Genomic DNA, 26,429 nt, shown 5'->3' with positions numbered 1-26,429 from the left:
CTTCCTCATATCTAGCATAGTTTTAACAAAAATGTTTTAATGGAAGTATGGCAGGGCCGGCCCACCCATGAGGCGGACTGAGGCAGCTGTTTTGGGTGGTGGAATCCTACAGGGTGCTGCCAGAGAAGCAAGGAGAAGCAGCAGCGGCTTCTGGCAACATCTTGCAGAGCTCTCATGAGATCTTGTGAGAGTTCAGTGAGATCTTACCGGAAGTCTGATCCCTGGTAAGTGAAGCTTTGGCAGGGCAGGGAGACATCACCTTCCCATTTCATCTCATGTGGCAAAACGGAACAGGCCACCCCTGAACTATGGTGTGCTGGGCCTGGGGGTAACCCAAGAACTATGGTCCAGGTCCAGTCCAGAATCCGTAGGTTCCACTAGGAGTCAGTCTGACAGGGTCAAGGCAGGATATGAGGCAGGAAACCAAGCAAGGACAGGTACAGGATCTCAGGCAGGGTCTGGCAGACAGCAATGCTGCTCCCGTAACCTGGGGTGGAGTCCAACAGCCTTTTATCTTTGTCGGGGTAACGACTGGTCCTGATCTCTCGGTGACTCACCTCCCTATTTCTCCCAAAGGCGAGCACTCCTCCTGTGAGTACTCAGGTCTCTCCTTCTCTCAGACCTTAGTCTCTGCAGCTTGGGAGACGTCGGTGGGTTACTAGACCCAGGGGCTGCCTCAGCCTCCCCTGACCCAACCGGTAGTGGAGCAGCTGTAAGTGATGGCCCAGCTGAAGGCAACAAGGTCATCCCCACATCTGGAGCCAGGGCAGGCTCAGGCCCCTGACTTGGCCCAGCTGGTGTTTGTTGCAGGGGAAGAGACTGGGCAGACTGGGACTCTTCAGGATCAGGCCCCAGACTTGGTTCAGATGATGCCTGAGGCAAAGGATCCGGTGCAGACTGAGACTCCTCTGGGTCCGAGCCCGAGCCCAAGTCCCAGGCCATCACATATGGCATAAAGCCTTTATTCAAGGAACATAAGGTCCACAAGAAGGGAACGTCAGGCAGTATTTTCTCACATCATCTTCCTCTGATAGCTGTGTACGTCGCATCTTCTGGCTGCCCCACAACTCCTGGAGTTTCACTGGTGAGGACACATGAGGAAAAGGCCGCAGGAGTGATTGATAGTGGGTGTTAGATGGCAAAAAGGCATCTGAAGGGAAACAAGCTAAGCATACTGAGTTATGTGTTATATCTCCCAATTAAATCATGGCATGCTGGGAGTTAAAGCTGAATTAAAGCTCTTGTACCTATGGAGAATTGTGGGCACAATAAATATTCATGTGATCAGCTGTGTAACATATTGGAAAGGACAGCTGGCTCAGGAGGGTTTGTTGGCTTAGTTTTCTATCGGTTTCTGTTTACATTACAAAACTAAGGTATTGTAAGAAGTTATTATCTGCCAGAGGTTATAGTACAGATACAATACAGGTTTGGATTCCCCAACACCCTCCCTCTCTCTCTCTCTCTCTCTCTTTCTCTCTCTCTCACCTGTTCGCATCTGACATTTACCCAGCGTACAAAAAGAAATGTGAGAAAACAGGCAAGTGACTTTTTACAAAATACAATCTCTCAGCTGTTAGGGGAAATACATACAGAACAGATGAAAAGACACCGTACTTGTAAAAGTGAGAAACATTATTTGTCACTGACACCAGCTTATAACGATCAGTGCTTTCTGAGGGCATGCTGTGATATTAGCCGGAGCTCAGTATGAGTTTAGTGATTTTCTGTCAAGAGAAATAATTTTTGTTTTAAAAAGAAGAAGAAACAGAAAGGTATGGTGTTTTCTTCAGCACCCAGTGTTTCTTCTAACTTTCTGCATGCAAATTTGGAGGGAAACAAGAATATATTAACAACTCAGCATTTTTTATATTGTAATGTTTTGTTGTTTTGCTCTTATTTTTCTTGTAATTCCCTTCAATAAAACCATGCAGTGATTTTGGGGTGAGGGTTAAAATAGCACATTGGAAGATTTTCATCCGATGATGTAAAGCAGTGAGAGGGTGCTCTACCCTTCAATGAAGGACACAGCTCTGTACAAATATCCCTTGGTCCTTATGGAGCTCCATGAAAGTGGCCTTCATAAGGCGGAAGCTTCAAAAGATCATAGGACTGAAGTGCCTCATGGTCTGAGGGCATGTGATGCAGCCATCTTGCTGGTGCTGGGCAGCTCTGGCCTGATCAGTGTCTACATGGGAGAGATTGTCTGGGAATCCTATGTATGGCCCTTTCAGTTCCATGGTGGAAGTTGGGTGACCTGTATAGATGAAATTATATACATATACATAGATATGTATTATGTCTGTGTGTATGTGGTACATATCAATAGGTAGATGATAGATATCTTCACACCAAATATATGTAATTAGCTGCAGCATAAAATAGGATATTCCACTTTTTCTGTTACTGAAGAATAGGTAGTAACATTTCGCCTGATCTTCCCCATTTCAAAACTGCCTTTTCTTCTGGTTCTGATTCCAGTCCAGCAAGCCCCTTTGGACATACAGAAGAGCATCACTTTACCAATTGTTTTTTCCCATGCTCTGCCTCATTCTGTACTTTATTTACTTCAGAAATTGCTTCTGAAGCTCTTCTGAATTTCAGAAGCCACTTGAGACGCCATGTGGGGTGGCAGCGAATGTGCTGTCAGGGAATGAAAGGATTAGAGTCTCTTGGGGTCTGCAGAACTGACTATAAGCTCCTTTCGATTAGAGACCACACCTGGAAATGGGAGCTGACATAATAGGCAGCTAAAGGTCTCTAAGTCTATAATGGTTTGTAGAACTGTGGGAGACATGATTAATACAGAAGAGAGGTTCATTAGCATTATGGTAATTAATATATGCACTGACTGTGAGTATTTGAGGCTGCAAGTTATACCATCAGTGTTCCTCCCATTCCAAGTGTGAAAGGATGGACGTGGCAGGGAAGAGGCTAGGCAGAACCTTTCTCATGGCAATTTTCCCCCTCATGCAGAGAATTTGTTTAAAAATGCTCTATGCATTTTTGAAATGGGAATAAGTTGTTGTTGTTGTTTAGTCGTTTAGTCGTGTCCGACTCTTTGTGACCCCATGGACCAGACCATGCCAGGCACTCCTGTCTTCCACTGCCTCCCGCAGTTTGGTCAAACCACGCTAGTATCTTCAAGAACACTGTCCAACCATCTCGTCCTCTGTCGTCCCCTTCTCCTTGTACCCTCAATCTTTCCCAACATCAGGGTCTTTTCCAGGGAGTCTTCTCTTCTCATGAGGTGGCCAAAGTATTGGAGCCTCAGCTTCACGATCTGTCCTTCCAGTGAGCACTCAGGGCTGATTTCCTTAAGAATGGATAGGTTTGTTCTTCTTGCAGTCCATGGGACTCTCAAGAGTCTCCTCCAGCACCATAATTCAAAAGCATCAATTCTTCGGCGATCAGCCTTCTTTATGGTCCAGCTCTCACTTCCATACATCACTACTGGGAAAACCATAGCTTTAAAATATACAGACCTTTGTTGGCAAGGTGATGTCTCTGCTTTTTAAGATGCTGTCTAGGTTTGTCATTGCTTTTCTCCCAAGAAGCAGGCGTCTTTTTATTTCGTGGCTGCTGTCACCATCTGCAGTGATCATGGAGCCCAAGAAAGTAAAATCTCTCACTGCCTCCATTTCTTCCCCTTTTATTTGCCAGGAGGTGATGGGCCCAGTGGCCATGATCTTCGTTTTTTTGATGTTGAGCTTCAGACCATATTTTGCGCTCTCCTCTTTCACCCTCATTAAAAGGTTCTTTAATTCCTCCTTACTTTCTGCCATCAAGGTTGTGTCATCCGCATATCTGAGGTTGTTGATATTTCTTCCGGCAATCTTAATTATGGGAATAAGTAGGAGTAAACAAATTCAGTAAATGGCACTGAAACTACATGTAAACATGCAGAAGTCCCCTACTCTTACGGTAGCTTCTTTTAAAGCCGAAAGCAGCCTGGGATGGTAGGGAAGGGCTTGCTTAATCCTTTCCCATCCAGCCATTTTACTGCTCAGAATTCATTTCCTTAGCTTTTTCTGCTCTTACAGGAATAGCTGTGGCTACCATTATCTTTTCTCCGGCAGAGTGAAAAGCAGCTGGGAAGTGGGGATATTGACTGGAAAAAATTGCCAGAGGAGAAAGAATTGAACTGCCCTTCCTGCCCCCTTTAATCTATTCCTGCTGATCCTCTGCTCAATACTGCAAATCTCTGAGGCTGCTTTTAGTTTTGGTTTTGGGGTTTTTTTTAACAATCCAAGGGAACAATACATGTGCAGACACAGGAAATAGAAAAGGAGCGGGGGGACAACAGTAAATAAAAGGGGTAGGAAGATACATTGCAAAAAGTGTTTTTTTTAATAAAAAGAAGCAGCAGCAGCAAAGAACCATATAATTTTTGCAGTTAATGGATGGATGAATTGGCCATCAACAAATGCAGAGCATGAAACAAAAGTTTTGCAAACACCAGTAACTGGGGTATTTGATTCATCTTAAAACAGATGCAAGGAGATGTTAACATGGTGGTATTTACAAACAAGTGATTTCTCCCATGTGCATTTGAGAGGTGATCAAAACCAGTTCTGTACCAATGCCTAGGGTTGCCATGTTTAAAAAAGTAAAAACCAGGACATCCTGTTTGTTTGTTTTTAGGCAAACCATCCAGATATATGGCAGCCCTAGCAATGCCTCCATATAAATTTTCATTGACTCTTAGAAGTCATTAGCACAACCTTTTGATCTGCACATTTGTATGGCCCAGGATGAATGATAAAGCTTGTGGGATAATACTCATTTGCTGCTGCTGGGCTGAACATTGCACTTCATTATGTGACTGTAACTGCCTCCTAAAAACTGGAAACAGCCAATCCAAACTGTACTCAGTACATGCCTGACTACAGTCATACCTCGGGTTGAATGTGCTTCAGGTTAAGCGCTTTCAGGTTGCACTCCGCGGCAACCCGAAAGTAATGGAGCGCGTTACTTCCGGGTTTTGCCGCTCGCGCATGTGCAGACGCTCAAAATGACGTCATGCACGGAAGCGGCAAAACGTGACCCACGCATGCGCAGATGCACCATCACGTCTTATGTTCCATTCAGGATGCAAACGGGGCTCCGGAATGGATCCCGTTCGCATCCTGAGGTACCACTGGATAGTGGTCAAGTTTTCCCCAGTCTTTTGAGTTCACAGTAGTACAGGACAAAGGGAGCCCTGGCTGACTAAAATCTGTCGCTACTACAGGCCTGTCCAGTAAATCTGTTTCAACTTAGATCCTAGAATTAATAAATCAATGGGGTTTTTTAGAGTTTACATATTGTTGTTTTCTTTTAAATTGAATAATTTGCAAATATCCAGACTGTCTTGCATTTCCTTAAGTGTGTCTGTAAAGCAGAGCATTAAATCAAATTACAATTTGCTTAATTAAAAGGGCTTCAAATACTAAAGCACTAGAAATTAATGAGAAGGAATTAATTCTGTACTAAAAGCCATGCATCGTTATTTTGTTTCTTGAAAAAAGCCCTATGAAAGCACTTTTTGCTTGAAAATAAAACTATAGTTCATCAGCAAGTTTCAGAAGTTGTATTCCTGATATTGGCTCAGGAAGCGTTTTAGCATGGGGCAGTGGTGAATTATGTGGCAACGGTTAACATCAACAGGTTTAGACGTAAAAATGGATGGACTTAGAGCTGAAATTCAAAATCATATTTTCTGAACTTAGGTTGAATCCAGACATTCCCTTCTTCCAGCAGAGAAGCTCTTTCTATTAGAGGAAAGGAACATTTGGATCCAGCCCCTTGTGAGGAAATCTCTACCCTAGTGAAAAAATCTCTGTTCATTTTTCTATGTTTTTGTTCGCATTCTAAGGACCAAAGGTGCAATCCTGTTGTGCCTACACATGTAAAAGAGCATGAAGAGGTGCCACGTAGAAGCTAGAGTAGTCCTGACCTCTCCTGCAGCATTACTGCTTTGCAGGCCTGCCCCACTATGGCTGGGAGCTTCTCAAGTCCTTCCAGGTCTCTCCTAAAAGTATCTAGCAGCATCACCTGCGGACCTGGCACACAGGCTGCTGGAATAAACAGGAGCATGCAGAGCCCTGGAGGAAAATAAGTTGCTCGATGCTCCCAGGTTAGGCATGGAAAGCCATTCTGTGGTGGGTGTGGCCTGGTTGTGATGCAACACACTGCATACTGCAAAGGGTTTTCTGTTCACAAATCAGTGCTTCAGATATATAAGAGAAATTAACAAATCTTAGGTTGTGCCTGCAATGTCTAGTTACCTTTTGCCTTCAATATTTTTTTCTCTCAAACTGGCTTTGGGATGCTTGCCTCTTTGTGCAATATTTACAAGCATTCCATATTTGTTTAATTTTACCTCCTCATTTGCATCGTCCCATAAGAGGAATCAGCAGAGGACAACCATAAGCTTTTTCATTGGACAACTTTGTGATATACCCAGCATGATCAGTCCTGGATGAGGTTACAATACCTGTGAAAGAGCAGTTGTGTAGTTTGGGAGTGCTCCTTTATCTCAACCCGAGGTACTACTTCCGGGTTAGTGGAGTTTGTAACCCAAAGAGTTTGTAACCCGAGGTACAACTGTGTGTGTGTGTGTGTGTGTGTGTGTGTGTGTGTGTGTGTGTGTACAGTGGTACCTTGGGTTACAGACGCTTCAGGTTACAGACTCCGCTAACCCGGAAGTAGTACCTCAGGCTAAGAACTTTACCTTAGCATGAGAACAGAAATTGTGTGGCGGCAGCGGGAGGCCCCATTAGTTAAAGTGGTGCTTCAGGTTAAGAAGAGTTTCAGGTTAAGAACGGACCTCCAGAACAAATTAAGTTCGTAACCCGAGGTACCACTCTCTCTCTCTGTGTGTGTGTGTTGGCAATGAGAAAGGGTGGAGTAGAAACTTCCTAAACCAAAAAGTAAAAAAATGTAAAGACCTTTGAATCTCTGCTCTTCCAATTGACCTTTAGTCAACTAAGCGGACGGCAAAGGGAAAATGCAGGGAAGGAAGGACATTGTCTCCTGGTTAATCTTGAAAAGAAGACTTATCCGTAATGAATGTTGTGACTTCCAAAATGATGGTGGATACTTTACTTTGTTATCGGCATAAGCTCCAATAATGCTGATTTAGCTGTTGAGATTTTAGACAGAAACCCAAGCAGACTGAAGTGGACGTGCATTGGGGGGGGGGGGAGAGCTGGATGCTGTAGCTGCTTACAAAGCACAGTAAGACCGTCTAGACATTTCCCACTGGAACCCATTTTGCCTACATGCAAACATTAGTTTACTTCCTTGTAGCTGCTATCTTATATCGACTGTCGTTTTAGGTTAACTGTGCGGGTATATATATATTTCCTTTTCTTTTCTAGCTGTACCCCATAAAATAGGCCGGATAATTGATGGAAGCCCCGCTGATCGCTGCGCAAAGCTCAAAGTCGGAGACCGGATCTTAGCTGTGAATGGCCAGTCTATTATTAACATGCCTCATGCAGATATTGTGAAGCTAATTAAAGATGCTGGTCTTAGTGTAACTCTTCGCATCATTCCTCAGGAGGGTAAGTAATTGACCCTTAAAACCCTGGAGGAAAATAGAAGTAGCAACCAATTAATCTGAACTGCACCCCTGGGAAAGTGAGGAAGTTTTTATATGTGCAGCCAGTGCGTGGCATTATATAAATGTTACTGCTGGATCCCCGCAGACCTTGCTAGAAGAGAATCTGAGCCCTTCAAAAACACTTCAAATGGCAAAAGTATATGTGAACCACCAGGAGAGGCCTTGATGAAGCACTGCCAGGGTCTGCTCTTTTGCCTCCTGGGAGAACTAACATTATACAGCAGTTGGAAATAATCACTAGCGTCCCCTGTTCCATTTTCACCCCACTTTACATAATTGCAACTCCACTGACGTCAGCTTTGCTTGGGTTTTTTTTCCTCCCAGTTGTGCAACTGAGAACAGATTCAAAACCACAGGAGCACTAACAGAACGACTCTTCAGCATAAGGAACTTGTCCTTCCAATGGTTTTGTACCTTGTGTACTCACAGAGTGGGTGTCAAATTCTGCCCAAAATATGAGGAGAGCATTCTGATCTAATGGCGGTAATTTTGCTCATACCTTATTGCCTGGAAAGGCATAAATTCATCCTCCTTCCCCACTGAAAGCAACATAAGATATAGATTCCCTCCCCCCCCCTCAGTTTATCAGTTTGTCTCTTGTCAGTGAATTAAAATGTTTTAAAAATATAATAATTTTCACCATCTGATTAACTTAAACAGGCTGGATTCATACTAAGTTAGTTGCACATTTATCACTGAAATCAACATGAAAAAATCATAATGTTCCATTAAAATAAATGAAAATCAAGTTCAACTAACTTCATTTGGATCAAACCTAATGATAGCAAGACCGGCACTACCATTAGGCAAGCTGAATGGCCCTCCTTGGTCAGAAGGTTAATGGGCTGCTAGCAAATGATTGGTCATTTTCATTTATTATATTTTTACCATTGTGAGGCGCGCGCTGGATTTTTTGCCTCTAGTACAATAATGTCTCTGGCTGCCCCCACTGATAAATCACAGTACTCTGTTGTTGTTTTTCTTCTCTAAGAAAACTTACCTTTCAAGAAGGCTGGGGGCACTTTGGGGGGTGGGGCTTAGAACACTCTGAAGGCAAATCAGGTTTCTCATGTGAAGGGCCATTGCTCAGTGATAGAGCACATGCTTTGGATGCAAAAGCTCCCAGGTTCAATACCTGGCATTCTCCAAGTAAGGCTGGGAAGTTTTCCTGCCCAAAACCCTGGAGAGCTGCTATTAGTCAGTGTAGACTAAGCTAGATGGACCAATGATCTGACTTGAAATAAGGCAGCTTCCTGTGTCGTTTGCAACCCAGTGCTGCTCCCCTACCCAGTTCCCGAATTTTGGTACTGATAGCTAGCAGTGGGTGGCTGCACAGCAGCACTTACCTGATGTCCCAGTGCTGGCATTGCTGCAGTGCCCCAAGAGAGGGAGGGGCAAGGAGGTGACAAGGTTGGCATAGTGCAAACACATTGACAGGAACACCGGATTGGCTCTAGCTGTGTGTTTGCACCACACTGACCTCTCCCTCTTGTTACGCCTCAGCAACACCTGCTGCTGCTGCTGCTGCTGCTGCTGCTATGGGCTTATGCAGAGATAAATATGGTTGCAGACTATGCAAGACAGATTGGAGAAAAACAGATTTCTCTCTAACCATCTCTGCCCACAAAGCAATCAACATTTGGCATGAGAATTGTGTTCCTAGAGGTACAGTGGTGCCTCGCAAGACGAAAAGAATCCGTTCCACGATCCTCTTCGTCTAGCAGTTTTTTCGTCTTGCGAAGCAACCCTATTAGCGGCTTTTTGGCTAAGTGGCTATTAGCGGTTTAGCGGCTTAGAAAAAGGGAGAAAAAAGCGAAAAAAATCGCAAGACTCGCAAGATGTTTTCTTCTTGCGAAGCAAGCCCATAGGGAAATTCGTCTTGCGAAGCGCCTCGAAAAATGGAAAACCCTTTCGTCTAGCGGGTTTTTCATCTTGTGAGGCATTCGTCTTGCGGGGCACCACTGTACAGGGAAAGGAGATGAGTTCTGTTTCATTAAGTAGTCTGTGTAGCTTTACATCCCAGTAGCACAATACTAAAAGACTAGAGATGTTGAATACATAAGTTGTGTGATTCTGTAGCAGTCTGTGCTGCTGGATGGATAACATCTTTGCTTCCTGGAGATATTTTCCCTATTGGAAGTGCTACAGTATGAAAAAGAACACTTTATCATATACACATTTACAAATATTTGTTAATATCTTATGCACCTAAGAGGGGCTGGCCTTGTTTGCCAATGGCAAATGTTTAGCTGAGTTCAAAGGTAGCTGGTCTAGCCTACATAGTTTTGCTTTCCTGCCTGTTTTATTTGTCTAAATGTGCACTGCCCAACAGATTCAAAATGGGTAATAGCAATTGTACATTAATAGCTTGCTAGATATTTAGGTGCTTAGAAGTTAAACAGAGCATGGAGAATAGAAGAAGGAAAACCTAAGAAAACTGCAAAGAATATTGTGGTGCCTTAGAAGACTGACAAAGATTTACTGTGACATGGGTTTTTGTGAAGTTGGGCTAAGAAAAAGCAGGGTTTTTCTGAAGATGTCTCTGTTAACCCTGCTTTCCTCCACTCATTCAAATGCATTAGTTCTATTCCAGTCCAAATCCTTCATCCCCTTCTTGCTGAGTAAATTAGGCTGCAATCCTGTGCACACTTCCTCATGCACATGAACCCTGTGGGAAGTCTGTGATTGGTCTGTTAGTCATTCAAAACAGATCTTGAACATAAATTTGGGAAAGCTATTATCTGTGGCCAAATGGTTTTGAATCCAAGCAAGATTTCTCTCTTCCAGTTCCCTTTCCTTTCACTGTCATCTTTCTCTCCTTCTTACATCATGTGTCACAGGTCCAGGGGTCCAGATTTGAAACCTTGCATGAGCACGATATTATCTATGAAAATCTTCCATCTGATACTGTTGTGCTCACGTTTTAGATGTGTGGGCCTAAGCCGTCTAAAGGTTCAACTGCAGAGCTGTAGTGAGCTGCTATGGGCTCTCATTTTCTCTCTCTCTCTCAAAATGGAACCTTTCCATATTTCTCTCTGCCCTTGGAAGGAACTCTGAGAAATGAAATGTGTATGTCAATTCCAACTGGGTTTTGAATAACACGCATGCCAGCCAGAGCAGGATGAGATTTCAAACACGATCAGATGAAGCTTTCTAAGTTCAGGTGTCTTAAAATCTAATTACAAGCCATGATAATAAAAGCAAAAGAACATAAATTGCCTGAGATGGGGTATGACACAGCAATGATTGCCTCCCTTTGCCCTTTACTAAATGCCACACGGTGACAGCTCTCTAATCACCAGTCTTCCGTTATGCAGAGCTGAACAGCCCAGCGTCCGCACCCAGCTCAGAAAAACAAAGCCCCATGGCACAGCAGCACAGCCCCATGGCTCAGCAAAGCCCCCTATCCCAGCAGAGCCCCGTAACACAGCCGGCGCCTCCACAGCCTCTCCAGTCCCAAGGACACGAAAACAGGTAAGGAAAGAGCAGGTGATCCAGCCTTCTGCTTTCTCCAGGTATACAATGAAAGACTGTGATTCCCTAATGGTGGGTTTGGGAGACCCTTTGGGGGAAGTGAAGGGAGAGGTTCCCACTCATGGAAGGAGAAGGGAGCAGTTCCCCCAAGTATTCTCTTCTGTTTCACTCCCCACATTGTTCCAGAGCATATTTTTAAGGAACAGAAGGAGCTACAGGGAGTAAGTCAGGGAAGTGCCTCCCCAACTCTTTCTGTGAGAGGGACCATTCTTTGAGCAGAATTCCTCTCACGGTCTACCTGCATCCAGCCCTTTATGCTAATGAAACAGTGCATAATTTGGTGACGGCGTATCCGTTGCTGTGAGTGGAACCTAGCGCAAATGGCACTTTGCCTATGTAGTAATTGCCAAAGCTTTCATTTGATGACTTTTGACATGATTTTACCTTATTCATGTTAAGAGTTCTTATGGTACTGCCTCATAATATTATATCACTGGTTTCACTGCCAGATTCCTGACAGTATGACTTGCATTGTTGCCATAGAACACCTTATCATGTGAAAATGGTGCACAAAAGTTACTTTGATCAGAAGTGGTCATGGGGGTCAAATATGGTTATGATGCTGTTGCATCTTTTTAATCTTAAAACTGACTCCCTCTCATGAGCCACACAAGCAAACCAGTATTCGAAATCATTTTGTCAAGCAAATTTACAGCTTTCTTGGTTTATAGCAGATCATTAATCTCCAAATCATTTCTCCATGTTTGTTACCAATCTACTTTTTTGTATCTCTCATGGACACAAGTAAGAAAGCTCTACCATAAAAGAAAGTATCTATGGCCATTTTGTAATTTCAGGACAATTATATTTTGTCCTTGTAAAAACTTTCGTCTTGTAAAATGTGACCTAATACATTATCATTATAGTCATTCACATCATTGATCTACCAATGTACCTCGTCCAAAACCTTGACCCAACAGTAAATGACAGTTTCAAAGTTCCTACACAGTGTTATAAAAAGGACTAATTAGTTGTGGTTCAAGTACAATGCTCTGTATGTCATATTCATTTAACACTCCTACAAAATTAAGGCTGCAATCCCAAACACACTTAACTGTAGAAGCAAGTTCCTTTGAAATCAGTGGGGTTTACTTTTAAGTAATGTGCTGAAGACTGAGATGCTAATGATCCAAAATCTTTATGAGGTACTTTTAAAAAGCTACTTTAGGTGCATCCAGTGGGAGCTTTTGATTGTTAACTTCTTATACTTTTTGGAGAGCAGACCTCCTGATGCCTTAACACAAACTGATTCTGAACATATTTTCCATTTCAAAAGGTTGCAGGGCATGATCTGAAGGAACCCAGTGCACCAACTTTGCTGAAGCCAAGTAGGCTTGGCTCAGGATGGGAGGCTGCCTTGTGCTCCTTGTGTATACAGTGGTGCCTCGCAAGACGAAAATAATCCGTTCCGCGAGTCTCTTCGTCTAGCGGTTTTTTCATCTTGCGAAGCACACCTATTAGCGGCTTAGCGGCTTAGCGGCTATTAAAGGCTTAGCGGCTATTAAAGGCTTAGCAGCTTAGCGGCTAAGAGGCTATTAGCGGCTTAGAAAAAGGGAGGAGTGAAAAAAATCGCAAGACATTTTCGTCTTGCGAAGCAAGCCCATAGGGAAATTCGTCTTGCGAAGCGCATCGAAAAACGGAAAACCCTTTCGTCTAGCGGGTTTTTCGTCTTGCGAGGCATTCGTCTTGCGGGGCACCACTGTACTGCCTTGGACAGTAGGGCATTAATGTCAAATAGAAATAAAGAAACATTGTTACTATGAAGGATGAGGTTAGAGAAACACTGGGTCAGAACTTCTGTAGGTGGGTGAAGCTAGTTGTTCAATTCTTTGGATCCTTGACATTGAGTAGAGAACAGCTCAGTTTCATGTGGCCTTTGAGCTAATGTCATCTTGGTGGCAAGAAGAGAGAAAGGGGAGAGGGGTAGCTGAAAGAGTGGAGAAAGGTGGGAGAAAAAGAGTGAAAGGCGTAGCAGAGAGGTGGAGAGGGAGAGAGGGATAGCAGACTGGGGGTGACCCTATGCCAGGCATAGGCAAACTCAGCCCTCCAGCTGTTTTGGGACTACAACTCCCATCACCCCTAGCTAACAGGATGATGGGAGTTGTAGTCCCAAAACATCTGGAGGGCCGAGTTTGCCTATGCCTGCCCTACACACTTTTGACTCTGACCTTTGAAGATACATGTGAATTTTTATGCAGAGTTATTTTTAAAATATGGAATGGGAAACATTGCAATAAATGCCCACATTTATTTTATTTAATCTTCAGGGCAAAACTAGACAAACATTTACCGGTACATTGCGCTTTCTGAAAATGAGTGTGCATGAGTCTTGTTCCTAAGGGAGTGGTGTCTCGCCACACACCAGCTTCAAATAGTGAAGGTACTGCCAGTCTGGACTGCACTAGAGCACATGTGTTCCCCCATAACAGCAGCCATTTGAGACAAAGCACCTACAGCTACCATAGGACAATCAAAGAGTATGTCCTCATCAGCAACAGCTAGGAGGCAGAGGATGGTGCAGGCAGTGCAAAAATAATAATAAGTGCAGTTGCTGACTGCTCAGCTACCACCAGTCACATCTGTGTGGGGCCAACTAGACACTCAGCAGTTGCCTGCTTCCATTACATTGAGCAGCTCACAGACTCCACTCACCATTTACCAACCGTGGGCGTCATGCTTTTAACTATCCCCTTGATCTGGTATGGTCTGTCCTGACGCAGATCGTTTTCCACCCAATCCCGAATTCAGTTACCTCATTTTGTAACCCAGAAGTATGCTTTTCATTTCTTGAAACGTGTTTAACAGCTACCCAGTTTTCAGTTTAAATAATGCCTTACTAAGGTTCCAACATAACAATTCTTTATTGCTTAGTTATAGGTCAGAGGTAAAAGCAAGGCAGGATGTGAAGCCCGACATCCGACAACCTCCCTTTACAGACTATAGGCAGCCTTCAACGGACTATAGGCAGCCTCCATTAGACTACCGACACCCTCCCGTTTTGGATTACCAGCAACCGCCACCTCTGGACTACCGACAGCCCCCGTTGATAGACTACAGGCAACATTCTCCTGACACCAGGCAATACCCTTTATCAGATTACAGGCAGCCCCAGGTATCTGTCTGTTTGTATCTATCGTTCTAATAACGTTTTTCCATTATACCATCCCCAAAGCCGTTTACGATGAAGTTTGATACTTCTGTCTGTTGATATTTAACTAAAGTCCCAAACCTAGTGGTTTGCATGCAGGAAAAGAGAAGAGACACCATTCAGGGGTAGAACATGGGCTTGGCGTGTAGAAGTTTCCCAGGCTCAGTCCCTAACCTGCCCACTTAAACAAAGGCAAGGGGAAAGGGACTCTGGAAAGCTGCTGCCAGTTTGAGTAGACAATACTGGACTAGTTGGACCAATGGTTTAATGAGTTAGTATAAGGCAGATTCACAGGATCAATTTAATTTTGAATGCATTGATATGGGCAGTATCCAACTAACATGTTCCTCAGCACAAGGATTTCTATTTGTGCAGTGGACCTTCCCTCACTTTCCTCCCCTCCTCCCCAAATCTGCTCTGGAGGATTGGGGCAGGGGGAATCCTAAAACAGATTTTGCATTACTCAGTGCTACTTTGGTAGGGCTGCCATATTTCAAGAAGTAAAAAATCTGGACAATCAGAGGGGGAAGGAAATGTACAGAGAGAAAGAGAGATTATTAATACATCATGTATAATTCAGATTGAGAGTGCCTTCGTGATTCAGAAGGGTAAGAAAAATTCTGTTTATGTATACGTTTTCTAAAATTTTTTAAGAGAAGTGTTTAATACCCTCAAAATCTCCTTCACAGCCTTATCTACAATCCACAGTTGAAATACTTAGAGTTAAGCTGATTTGCATCCCAATCATATAACCATTTCCCTGGAAGTATGTCCCATTTATTTCACTGGGATTACTTCCAGGTAAACACACTCCAGCCTCCTTGGTTTTCTTTCTACTGACCAATCTGCCTCGGACAGATCTTAAGGAGCCACAATGTTAGAGTAAAGCTATGGTTTGTGACACTGATTCGCCATAGGTATTGGCACACCCCATTCAAAGTGCTTATCTGCTGATATAATGGCTGCATTCAGACATCTCCCCCCAAAGCAGCAAAAACATAAAAAACACCCACGTACCCAGATCAGATACTTACCAGATAACAACAGCCTGTGTGGATAAATAAGTACACTCCTTTCCTCTTCAATACACATCGAAGGCTGAAAACACAACCGCCAGATTTCCATGATTCTTCCCAGTAAAAAAACAAAAAAAGAATGATCTTTGGAATTGGGCCTTTTTGAGTATCAGCCTCCATGTGGACTACATGTATCACACATAATTTTAGATGCCTTTCACCACACAATAACTGCTGCCAACTAGTAAGTGTTTGAACCAGGCTGTAGCATCAAACATTAAAACAGATGTTGGGAACATTTGGCCTTTACATATATTGCTGAACTACAACTTCCACCATCCCAGGCCACTGGCCATGTTTGCTAAGGGTTTACGGAGTTATAGTATGGCAACATCTGGAGGGCCAAAGGTTCCCCATGTCTGCAGTAATTCAAGCTGAGTCACAAGTATTTTCATTTAATTTAGCTATGGGTTGAGAATTGTAGCCTCGATATAGAAAGTCGCTCTCCATTCATTGAAATGATTCATTTCCTCCCTGTTCTTTGACCATACAGGACTTTGATTATTTTACTGTGGACATGGAGAAGGGAGCCAAAGGATTTGGATTCAGCATTCGAGGAGGAAGAGAGTACAAAATGGATCTCTATGTGTTGAGGTTGGCAGAAGATGGGCCAGCAATAAGAAACGGAAGAATGAGGGTAAGCTGGGTTGAAGAGGCGGGAGCTGGCAGAGGTACTTGAAAGGAACGGCACAGTCCAAACCCACAATCTTGCAGGATTAGAGAGTTTGGATTTGGCAGATCTTGGGCTGTCCCAGTTTAGCAGTGGCTCAGCCAGTCTAACATAAGACAGTGTGAGTCCCCAAAAGGGGAAATTTAGGGAAGGGGCAAGGAGAGACTTCCAAACCCCTGTCAGGTTTGTCATGTGACCAGAAACCTGGTGAAACATACACTGGTGGTATTCATGGAACCATAGAACTGTAGAGTTTGAAGGGACCCCAAGGTCCGCAACCCCCTGCAATGCAGGAATCTCAGGTAGATCATGCATGACAGATGGCCATCCAACATCTGCTTAAAAACCTCCAAGGAAGGAGAGTCCACAACCCTCCCAAGGGAGACTATTCCACTGTCAAACTATTAGAAAGTTTTTCCTGCTGTTTAGTAACCTGAAGCCATTAAGTCATATTCACCCTGAATTGAGTTTTTACCAGGGGTGCACTATGGTGGCTTTCTATACTGCTGCTACTACTACTACTACTACTAATAATAATAATAATAATTTTAAACTATTTATACCCTGCCCATCTGGCTGGGTTTCCCCAGCCACTCCAGGCAGCTTCCAACAAAATATTAAAACACAATAGTCCATCAAACATTAAAAGCTTCCCTAAACAGGGCTGCCTTCAGGTATCTTCTAAAAGTCTGGTAGTTGTTTTTCTCTTTGACATCTGGTAGGAGGGTGCTCCACAGGGCAGGTGCCACTACCAAGAAGGCCCTCTGCCTGGTTCCCTGTAATTTGGCTTCTTGCAGTGAGGGAACCGCCAGAAGGCCCTCAGCGCTGGACCTCAGTGTCTGGGTAGAACGATGGGGGTGGAGACGCTCCTTCAGGTATACTGGACCGAGGCCGTTTAGGGCTTTCAAGGTCATCACCAACACAAACGTACTGGTTGTTCTGCAGCTATCATTGAACAAAGTCAAACGTACTTTGAAGAAAGCATGTGGAGGGTCAGGATGTCAGGCTGTGATTTTGTGTACACTTACTTGAAAATAACTCCCAGCCAGACTCAAAGCATATAGGACTTTGCTGCATGAATGCTGCCCTGCAACTTTTTCTCTTAAGCCTCTCCCTCTCCAGAGTCTTGAGGTGGGACTTGCCCATGCCTTCAAAGTATAGAGTCTTGAGGTGGGATTTATGCTATAGCTCCTCATCTGAGAGGGAGCCTCATTGACCTCAGTGAGCCTTCCTTCTGGTGAAACACGTCGTACAGTATAGGATTGCATTGTCAGAAAGTTAAAAAGATGCCTGTGCCCGATTACTCATGCATAATAGTCCATGGAGCTCATCCAAATGTTCGGCGGCTGCTCTTTCTTCTTGATGCAGGAAATAGCTTCTCTTAATGTAAAGTTATTTTTAGCTCTGGAAACCATAATTTTTCTATGCAACAAAGGGTTTTCTCGAGAATTAATCTATGAGACAGCACTCAGGGACTTGAGAAGGGCAATATTTAAATATTAACTACCAGCCTATAGAGTATTTTGTTTACTTTTTTATTGCAAAAGAGAAAACTATGTATTTGTTGTTGGGCTTTGTGTGAATGATCAGAAAGAGAGCTGAGAACTAAAAATAGATGCATTCACAACCATTCCAAAAGTGCTGTCTTTAAATAGGGAAGAAAGAACACAAAGATAAACAAGACTCTTCCATCATGCATTGTGGATTTGATGATGCCTCTACTTCCTGATACCCCCAGATTTGTTTTGCAATTTCTTTCTGACAATATATAAGCATCTTATCGGAGGGAAACCTGACATATCTTGCACTTTTCATTCATGACATTCTGAATTGGGGGCAGGGAGGTACTCTTCCTAATTCTACACTCACTCATGCTAGCTCTAGTCCTCCTCCATTCTGAAGCCAACTAATTAAAGATTGGTTGAGGGAGTTTCTTTAGATTACAGCAATGTCACTGAATATTATTTCCACGAGAAAGACAGAGGCATGAGTAACTCAGTCATCTTTGTATTATATACAGACACAAGGACACACGTTGCAGAAAGCTGCATGAAGTCATAGATGTAGGTGCTTCATAAGAATGTCTCTGTCTCCTGCAGACTTGAGCATGGGCAAAATTGCCCATGCCTTCAAAATATAGGTGGTGCTTGAGCTATTGAGGAACTAACTCTGGTGGTTTCCAAACACTTCACTGTAAATGAGTGCTTTGGGGAGTGTGTAGCCTTTTGCATCGCACAGTGAGAGTTTGTTATCATCAATAAAGCATTACCCAAAAGCATTTTACCCTGAGGTATATGTGAGTCAGAGAAGCCTGCAGTTGGCTAGGATGCTGGAGCTCATTCAGCAAATTCATGTGAGAGAGAAAAGCAGGTGAATAAAAAGAAATGGCAATCCTGCATTTAACAGGATGTGCAAGAGCCTCTTTGGTGAGGCTCGCTGGATGGGTCAATAGACTCAGTACAAACAAACGAACTAAGAATGATGGGTACACAAGACTGATGGAACTGAACTCATCAGAGATTAGAGAAGAGGTGTTCATTTATAGAAGAAACACTGGGAACACCAAAGGGTAAAAAAACAATTGAAAGTGCAGCCGGGAACAGAAAGCAAACAGAATGCATTTGTATTCAACAAGTGCAACAGATCAAAGCCTCCTGGGTGACGAGAGCAAAATTACAGTACAATCTCATTTTCTAGTTGCCCCAGACATTCCGCTAATAAGATATTTGAGTAAACAGAACTCTTTACTTAGGTTACATTGATATAGAGATATTCAAGTCAACATACAGCCAATTCAAATTACCTGAAGGTGTTTTCTTTTCTGTAATCAATGTTTCTGATATGACGGTGCTCTAGTGGTTAAGAGCGGTAGACTCTTAATCTGGTGAACTGGGTTCCCTTCCCTGCTCCTCCACATGCAGCTGCTGGGCGACCTTGGGCCAGTCACACTCTCAGCCCCACTCACCTCACAGAGTGTTTGTTGTGGTGGAGGAAGGGAAAGGAGATTGTTAGCCACTTTGAGACTCCTTAAGGGGAGTGAACGGTGGAATATCAAGTCCAAACTCCTCCACCTTCTTCTTCTATTCAACATGTTTCTCTGCTGCTAAGGAGTCTCGCAGTCTCTGCCAATTCCTGAAATATGAGTGTCATGTTTGAAAGCTTATCAGCTGCTAACTACCTTAGCCCTATGTATCCAGTTTGCATACATCATGGGCTCTGTTCAGAGTTTCTAGTGAATGTGCAGAGGATGTGGGGGCCAGCCAACAGGCACAGGCTAACCCACCTTGCTCCATGTACCCATTGCACACACTCGGCCCATCAGCCTGGGAGGTCACTGAGTGACCTTGGGGCAAGTCATCTGCATCTCTCAACCTAACATGCCCCAACAAAGTTGTTGTGAAAATCTCCGAGGATAAGTATAGTGCCCTGATCATTTTGGAGACAGAGAAGTTTACAGAGGCTGTCTATAAATATATAATCATGAACTAGGAAGCCACTTGCAATTAAGATAGTTCCTGCCTGAATCGCCTGTGGTCTGAATCGTACATTTAAGTTAATCTGCTTCTAATAAACCTCAAAACTCACGATCTATGTTTAACCATCCTTTGTTTTCTGAAGCAGACTCTGAAGGCATTTGAAGGACTTTATCCTAATTCCGTGCATCATATATCATGATCCAGTTTTAGCAAAACTGGCAATGGATTCTGACTGCTCTGATAATTCTTGAAACTAAATTGAGCACTAATGCCTTAGTTACACAGCACACAAAAGTGTGGCAAGGCACCAGTTTGCTAGCTTTCCACAAACACTAGTCCCAAGCAGGCTTGTATTGACAAAGAGACATAAATTGGCCAGATTTATTGTATACACAACAAAGAAATGCAAAATGAGTTCCTCTAGGATGCTAAATCTGTTTCAGCTGTGCAGTTGATGCTATCATAAATCAGAAGCAAATAGGTGATCCATTATACAGTATCTTTACTCAAACTGAGGACAATCCACAGAATCTATTTCAGGAAAAATAAAAGGGAAGGAACAAGATTGCTGTTATATATGGTTGACTTGATTCTCCAGAACAACTCAGGTCGTCTTGTTAGAAATGTCTTTAGAATCTCATGGGTCAGAGGAAATCTTTAACAGCAGCCACAAAAGAAAGGTCAGCTAATAATCTCAACTTTTAATGTAACTTTTTAAAAAAAAATGAAATTTCAAACAGAATTGTTTTTGAGACTGCATTGTCTGCTGGAGTTATATACACTGTGGAGAGGATTAGCATGACCATTGGTAAATTATACATTGTTGTTGTTTAGTTATTTAGTCGTGTCTGACACTTCGTGACCCCATGGACCATAGCACCATAGCACACCAGGCACTCCTGTCTTCCACTGCCTCCCACAGTTTGGTCAAAAATTATACATTAGTGTTCTGGAATGAGTTCTTTAAATTATAGCTCTCGTCTAAGATGCTGCACAACATTCATGCTTTAAGGCTTCTGCCATTAGAATATCACAGGCAGTTGTAATCTTTTAAATATTTTCAATTGTAATCTAGAAAACATTGCTGCCTCACATTAGGGGAGAGCAGCGTACAAGCTCTCGAAAAATTAGTGCAACATGCTCCATACTATAAAAATAAGGGGGAATTGTAATGATATGCTATAGCTCTAAATATCCTACCTGGAGACTAGGCCTTTGCACCAATTTATAAAAACAGAACATGATTCCCAGTAAGACAAATGAGAAGCTCTTTGTGACATAGAGCAAAGGCCTAGCAAGCAGAGAGGTATCATTATGCCTCACAGCTGTATGGATGTCAGCTCTGCACATGTTCCTCTCCATCCCATGCACAGGAGCTGACTGGACTGGCGACTGAATCTTCCTTCAACACTGGCAATGGGGTAGCATCGCCCACCAAAGGGGAGTTTAGGATATTTCTGGCAGGTCATGGGACACACAGCTCTAATCTCTCCAGCTAATGGCCAGTGGCCCAAGAGGAGCTTCCACAGCTCCCCATTCTATCAGCCACCTGAGGTGACTGCCTCACTCTGCCTAATGGTAGGGCTAACCCTGCTCAGTAAGAAGAAGAATGTCTGGGGTGGAAAAGACTTGGGGAAAGGAAGCTTGTGTGCAGATCTTGTCTGGGATCAGGAATTTAGGTGGTGTTGCCCTTGAAGGCAATTCAAAAACTTCAGCTTGGCAGAATACAGCGGCCAGAATCCTGATTTGGATTCCGTTTAGAACTCAGTTTGTTTTTGGATTGAATTTAAGGTGCTCACACTTGTGTTTAAACAACTTAGGCCCCAGATATCTGAAAGACCACTTCCTTGTGTCAGGGACTGGTTGGCTAAAGAGGAGTGGTGAGAGACAGCAGCCAGGAAGCCCCTAATAATAATAATAATAATAATAATAATAATAATAATAATAATTTATCATTTATACTCTGCCCATCTGGCTGGGCTTCCCCAGCCACTCTGGGTGGCTTCCCAAAAAATATTAAAATACTATAATACATCAAACATTAAAAGCTTCCCTAAAAAGGGCTGCCTTCAGATGTCTTCTAAAAGTCTGGTAGTTGTTGTTCTCTTTGACACCTGGTGGGAGGGCGTTCCACAGGGAAGGTGCCACTACCGAGAAGGCCCTAGGGAAGCCTCAGAAGAGGAAGGCTCGGAGCCAGGGGAGTGGGGCACTGAGGACAGGTCAGAGGGGGGCGGGGAGGAATGGCTGGAGGCTTGAAGATGCGAGCAGATGTGAGCGAGCAAGAAGAGCCAGGTGCAGAAAGCAAGGCAGGCTTTGCTGCTGAAATGGGAAGAGAGGACAGCATCTGCAGAAGTAGCCAAGGAGCTTGCTGTTCCTACTGAACTGAGCACAGAGGGCTTTGCAGATAGCAGAACAAAGGGCACAGAGTTTAGGTTTAATCATAGAATAGAATAGAATCATAGAGTTGGAAGAGACCACAAGGGCCATCGAGTCCAACCCCCTGCCAAGCAGGAAACACCATCAGAGCACTCCTGACATATGGTTGTCAAGCCTCTGCTTAAAGACCTCCAAAGAAGGAGACTCCACCACACTCCTTGGCAGCAAATTCCACTGTCGAACAGCTCTTACTGTCAGGAAGTTCTTCCTAATGTTTAGGTGGAATCTTTTTTCTTGTAGTTTGGAACCATTGCTCCGTGTCCGCTTCTCTGGAGCAGCAGAAAACAACCTTTCTCCCTCCTCTATGTGACATCCTTTTATATATTTGAACATGGCTATCATATCACCCCTTAACCTCCTCTTCTCCAGGCTAAACATGCCCAGCTCCCTTAGCCGTTCTTCATAAGGCATCGTTTCCACGCCTTTGACCATTTTGGTTGCCCTCCTCTGGACCCGTTCCAGTTTGTCAGTGTCCTTCTTGAACTGTGGTGCCCAGAACTGGACACAGTACTCCAGGTACTGACCAGAGCAGTAACTCCAGGTACTGACCAGAGCAGAATACAGTGGCACTATTACTTCCCTTGATCTAGATGCTATACTCCTATTGATGCAGCCCAGAATTGCATTGGCTTTTTTAGCTGCCGTGTCACACTGCTGGCTCATGTCAAGTTTGTGGTCAACCAAGACTCCTAGATCCTTTTCACATGTACTGCTCTCAAGCCAGGTGTCACCCATCTTGTATTTGTGCCTCTCATTTTTTTTGCCAAAGTGCAATACTTTACATTTCTCCCTGTTAAAATTCATCTTTGTTTTGGCCCAGTTCTCTAATCTGTTTAGTTTAAGTTTTCAGCCGTAGGGGGAAACTAGGGCTACTAGGGGAACTTTGAGCTGAGGCATAGATGGGGTCTTAGGAGGACGTAGAGGAACTGGCACCTGCTCAGTGGAAACAAGTTTGGTTGGTAGGCAGTGCCGAGCTGTTAGCCATGTTCCTAAATGAAGTATTACTGAACTGGTGTTGGTTAGGGATGCGATATTTCAAGAAGTGAAAATCCGGACACAAAAGTTGTTAGCTATTTTTTGCGATATTAGACAAAATTCAACACTTCCAATATCTCAGGAGGATACTGGTTAAATTTGGACAGCTGTATAAAAAAGAACATCTAAAAATTAACTACGATAAAACCAAGGACACTGTATTTGGCAAGAGGACTACCAAATCCATGTGGACTCTAGACAGTCACACCCTTGAGCAAGTACCCAGATTTAAATATCTGGAATTACTTATCGATGGGAAGTCAGCATGAAAGCCCCATCTGGAAGCAATTAAGGTAATATCTGGCCGTTCTTCTGGGCTGCTATATAGGTTCTTCCATTCAAAGGGCAGGCAGTTAATCAACCCAGTTATTAACCCATTGGCCTGATCCAGCAGGGCTTGTCCAACATTCTTATGGCTTGCTTGAGGCCACCTAGTAAGTGAATGGCTAGAGCAAAAATTGAGCTAAGCTACACCAGCCACCAATGGCAGCAGCCTGTGCATTGGAACTGCTGTTACGAGGACTGCTTTAATGAGTTAACTTTCACCGAGAGAGGGGCTTTCAGCTCAGGATAGAGGGAGCCCCATGCTGTGGGGGAACTTGCACAATGCAGGGCCCTTCCCAGGCCGCCTCTTTCTATCAGAAGGAAGGATGAAAAAGTAATAAGATATTGAATATTTAATTTGGAAGCTACAATGCATGTATAAATAGGAGATGTCACTTTCCATAGGGTAATTAGTCTCTTTCAAGAGGTTTAATTATAAAATGCATTAAGGAGATGGCAGACAGCAGTGCCCTTTGTGCACAATCATCGGGGGCTGTTTTTACCATTAAAATTCCCCACTTAATGCAGGTTGAAAGCCCGCACATGCAATTACCTTCATTTCTGGTGCAGCAGGGAAGCGGCACACCTGTAATGAGTTTTTTTTTGTTGGCAGAGGCCTGCTCATTCAAGAATGGCGCAGCAGGCAACTTGCTTTAAGTTAGGCAACTGTAATTGCTTTGACACGTCATAAACCAACCGTGCACGTCGACTGAAAATATTTACTAACCTGCTAAGCACATCTAGTAACCTGCGTTCATCAAAAGGCCCGATTAATGGCTGTCTTTCCCACTGACCCCACCACAATTCAGCTCTTTCCTCAGTATTCCTTCGATTCCAATTCCTAGATCTTTATTCTGTTGCCGATTTTCCAGCCTCTCACAGGGAAGTTGGAAGCTGAGTCAGAGCCATGGTTCCTCTGGCTCATTATTGCCTGCCTGGCTGACAGTTCATTCCCTTGGAGTTCCTGAGGAGTGAACCTTCCCTCCTCCAGGAATACTTCACACAATACGTTTCCTCATTGTAAAATGATTCATGCACGTACACAGAGCAAAACGTGTGGTGGGAAGAAAGTGAAGTGTTTCTTCCTCTCCCATAATACTAGAACCAGGTTATCCATTAATGAAGCTGTGTTTTGGAAGATTCAGGACAGACAAGATGGAGTTCCTCACACAGCGCAGAGTTGACAATGGAATTTGCTCCCACAAGATGAAGCAATGGCTGCCAACTTGAATGGCTTTGAGAGAGGATTAGGCAAAGTCATGGAGGGTTGGGCTTTGCATGGCTACCAGCCATGATGTCTAGGTTCTACGACCACTGTTGGAGACAGTGTGCCTCTGAGCACCAGATGCTGGGAATCACAAGCGGAGAGGGTGCTGTTGCGCTCAGGTCCATCTTCTGGACTTCCCATAGGCATCTCGTTGGCCATTGTGAGAACAGGATCCTGGACTGGGTGGGCTTTTGGCCTGATCAGTGGCGTAGCGTGGGGGGTGCAGGGGGTGCCGGCCGCACCGGGCGCAACATCTGGGGGTTAGGGATAGGGTTAGGGTTAGGGGGCGCAAATCCAGGGTTAGGGGGCGCAAATTACTTGCCTTGCCCCGGGTGCTGACAACCCACGCTACGCCACTGGGCCTGATCGCCTGGTTCTTCTAAAGGCAGCCTCTACAAACCGCACAGCTGTACAAAGTCATTGCAGGATCTTTCTGGGCCCCTCTAAAATTAATTTATTAGATTTGTATACTGCTCTTCATCTGAAGATCAAAGAGCGGTTCAAAACATAAAAATACAAAGTGAAAACACAAAATACATAAAAAAGCAAAACAAACCAAGAACCCCACTCCCACATACATACCCAAAAGGCCACGGAATGTTAATCAGCCAAAGGCCTGGTTGAATAAAAAATGTATTTGCCTGGCACCTAAATACATGAAATGAAGGCACCAGGTGAGCCTCCCTGATGAGAGTATTCCACAAACCAGGAGCCACTGCAGAAATGGCCTGTTCTCATTTTGCCACCCTCTTGACACCTCATAGAAGAGATGCCTCAGAGGATTATCACAGGGTCTGAGTCAGTTCCAATGGGCAGAGGCATTCCTTGAGGTATTGCAGTCCTAAGTTGTCAGTGCAGTTGGGCCAGGATCGGTGTAATATGCTCAAATCCCAATGAGCAACCTGGCCACCGAATTCTGCACCAGACCAACTATTCTTCCTCGCCCCCTGCCACCAAAAGAAATGCTTCCCCTTGCATCTCATGTAGTACTGTAGCGCCAAACCAGAATCCTAAGGACAAAGCAAGCAGAAAGGCAGTTCTGCTGGATCAATATAGATACGCTTATCTGGGGGAACCTGACGTGTCAAAGAAAATAATAGAGCTATTTATTGGGAGAAATATAGTAGGAAGTTTATTAATGATTTACCTGCTAAATAGAGGGTTAAAAGAAAAAAGTACATACAAATGTTGCATACATCTGAGTCTCTTTATTTTAATGGTTTTTAAAAGCTTTACAATTTTATTTGTAATTAACCTATCAATAAAAATGTCACTTAGATGCTCCCTAGGAATATTATCTCCTCATTATTGTCACAAAACAGGCCGCTCAATTTCATAGCTCAGTTGTTCTAGAGCCTGGCTGGAGAATCTGAATTAATCTGAACTGAAATGACTTTTTCTTTAAAGCAACACTCTCTCCTGCTTTCATAAATATACAAGAAAAGAGTAATTAAGATGCAACTTACAATGGATCAAAAATGCAAACGAAGTTTTTGTGTGGGGGTGTGACACGAACACTGTGTTCTGATGAAAGCCTGCATTTTATTTTTGGGGTGTGCCGACATCAAGCAGCTAAGCACATTAGTGACTCGGCATGGCATATCCCGCTGTGCTCTTCTCTTCTCTTGCATCTCCACCCCAAATATCATCGCAGATCCTTGGCTCCCAGCCCCCTTGCCACCCAAGCCTTCCCTTTCCTAAATATTCCTCCCTGAAACAACACACATTTCCCCCACTTCCCAATAAATATTCCATGCACATGCAATGTAAAAGATACAGCCAAACATTAGGCAGGTTTGTACAATAATTTAGAGGTTATTATAGCAGTTTAACGTCCTCTACTCTCCATCTTAA

The 26,429-nt window shown here is 43.7% G+C and overlaps 1 protein-coding gene across 19 annotated transcripts in view; it reads left to right on the top strand.

Moving 5' to 3' along the window:
* The window catches only part of MAGI2 (membrane associated guanylate kinase, WW and PDZ domain containing 2), a 618,960-nt gene that overhangs the window by 560,515 nt on the left and 32,016 nt on the right, over window positions 1-26,429 (top strand). For 17 of the 19 annotated variants that reach the window (XM_081879059.1, XM_081879064.1, XM_081879063.1 and 14 more), the window contains 4 exons: window positions 7,365-7,550; window positions 10,927-11,083; window positions 14,015-14,255; window positions 15,861-16,004. In XM_081879059.1, coding sequence (XP_081735185.1) covers window positions 7,365-7,550; window positions 10,927-11,083; window positions 14,015-14,255; window positions 15,861-16,004 — 728 coding nt within the window. Of the gene's footprint in view, window positions 1-7,364; window positions 7,551-10,926; window positions 11,084-14,014; window positions 14,256-15,860; window positions 16,005-18,057; window positions 18,240-26,429 lie in introns of those variants that run through there. The other 2 variants (XM_081879056.1, XM_081879061.1) reach the window with 2 other exon arrangements.

The sequence above is a fragment of the Podarcis erhardii genome (assembly GCF_964252035.2).
Source record: "Podarcis erhardii genome assembly, chromosome: 10".
Taxonomy (NCBI): Eukaryota; Metazoa; Chordata; class Lepidosauria; order Squamata; family Lacertidae; genus Podarcis; species Podarcis erhardii.
The sequence above is the reverse complement of the archived record's forward strand: the minus strand, read 5'-3'. Positions and strand labels throughout refer to the sequence as shown.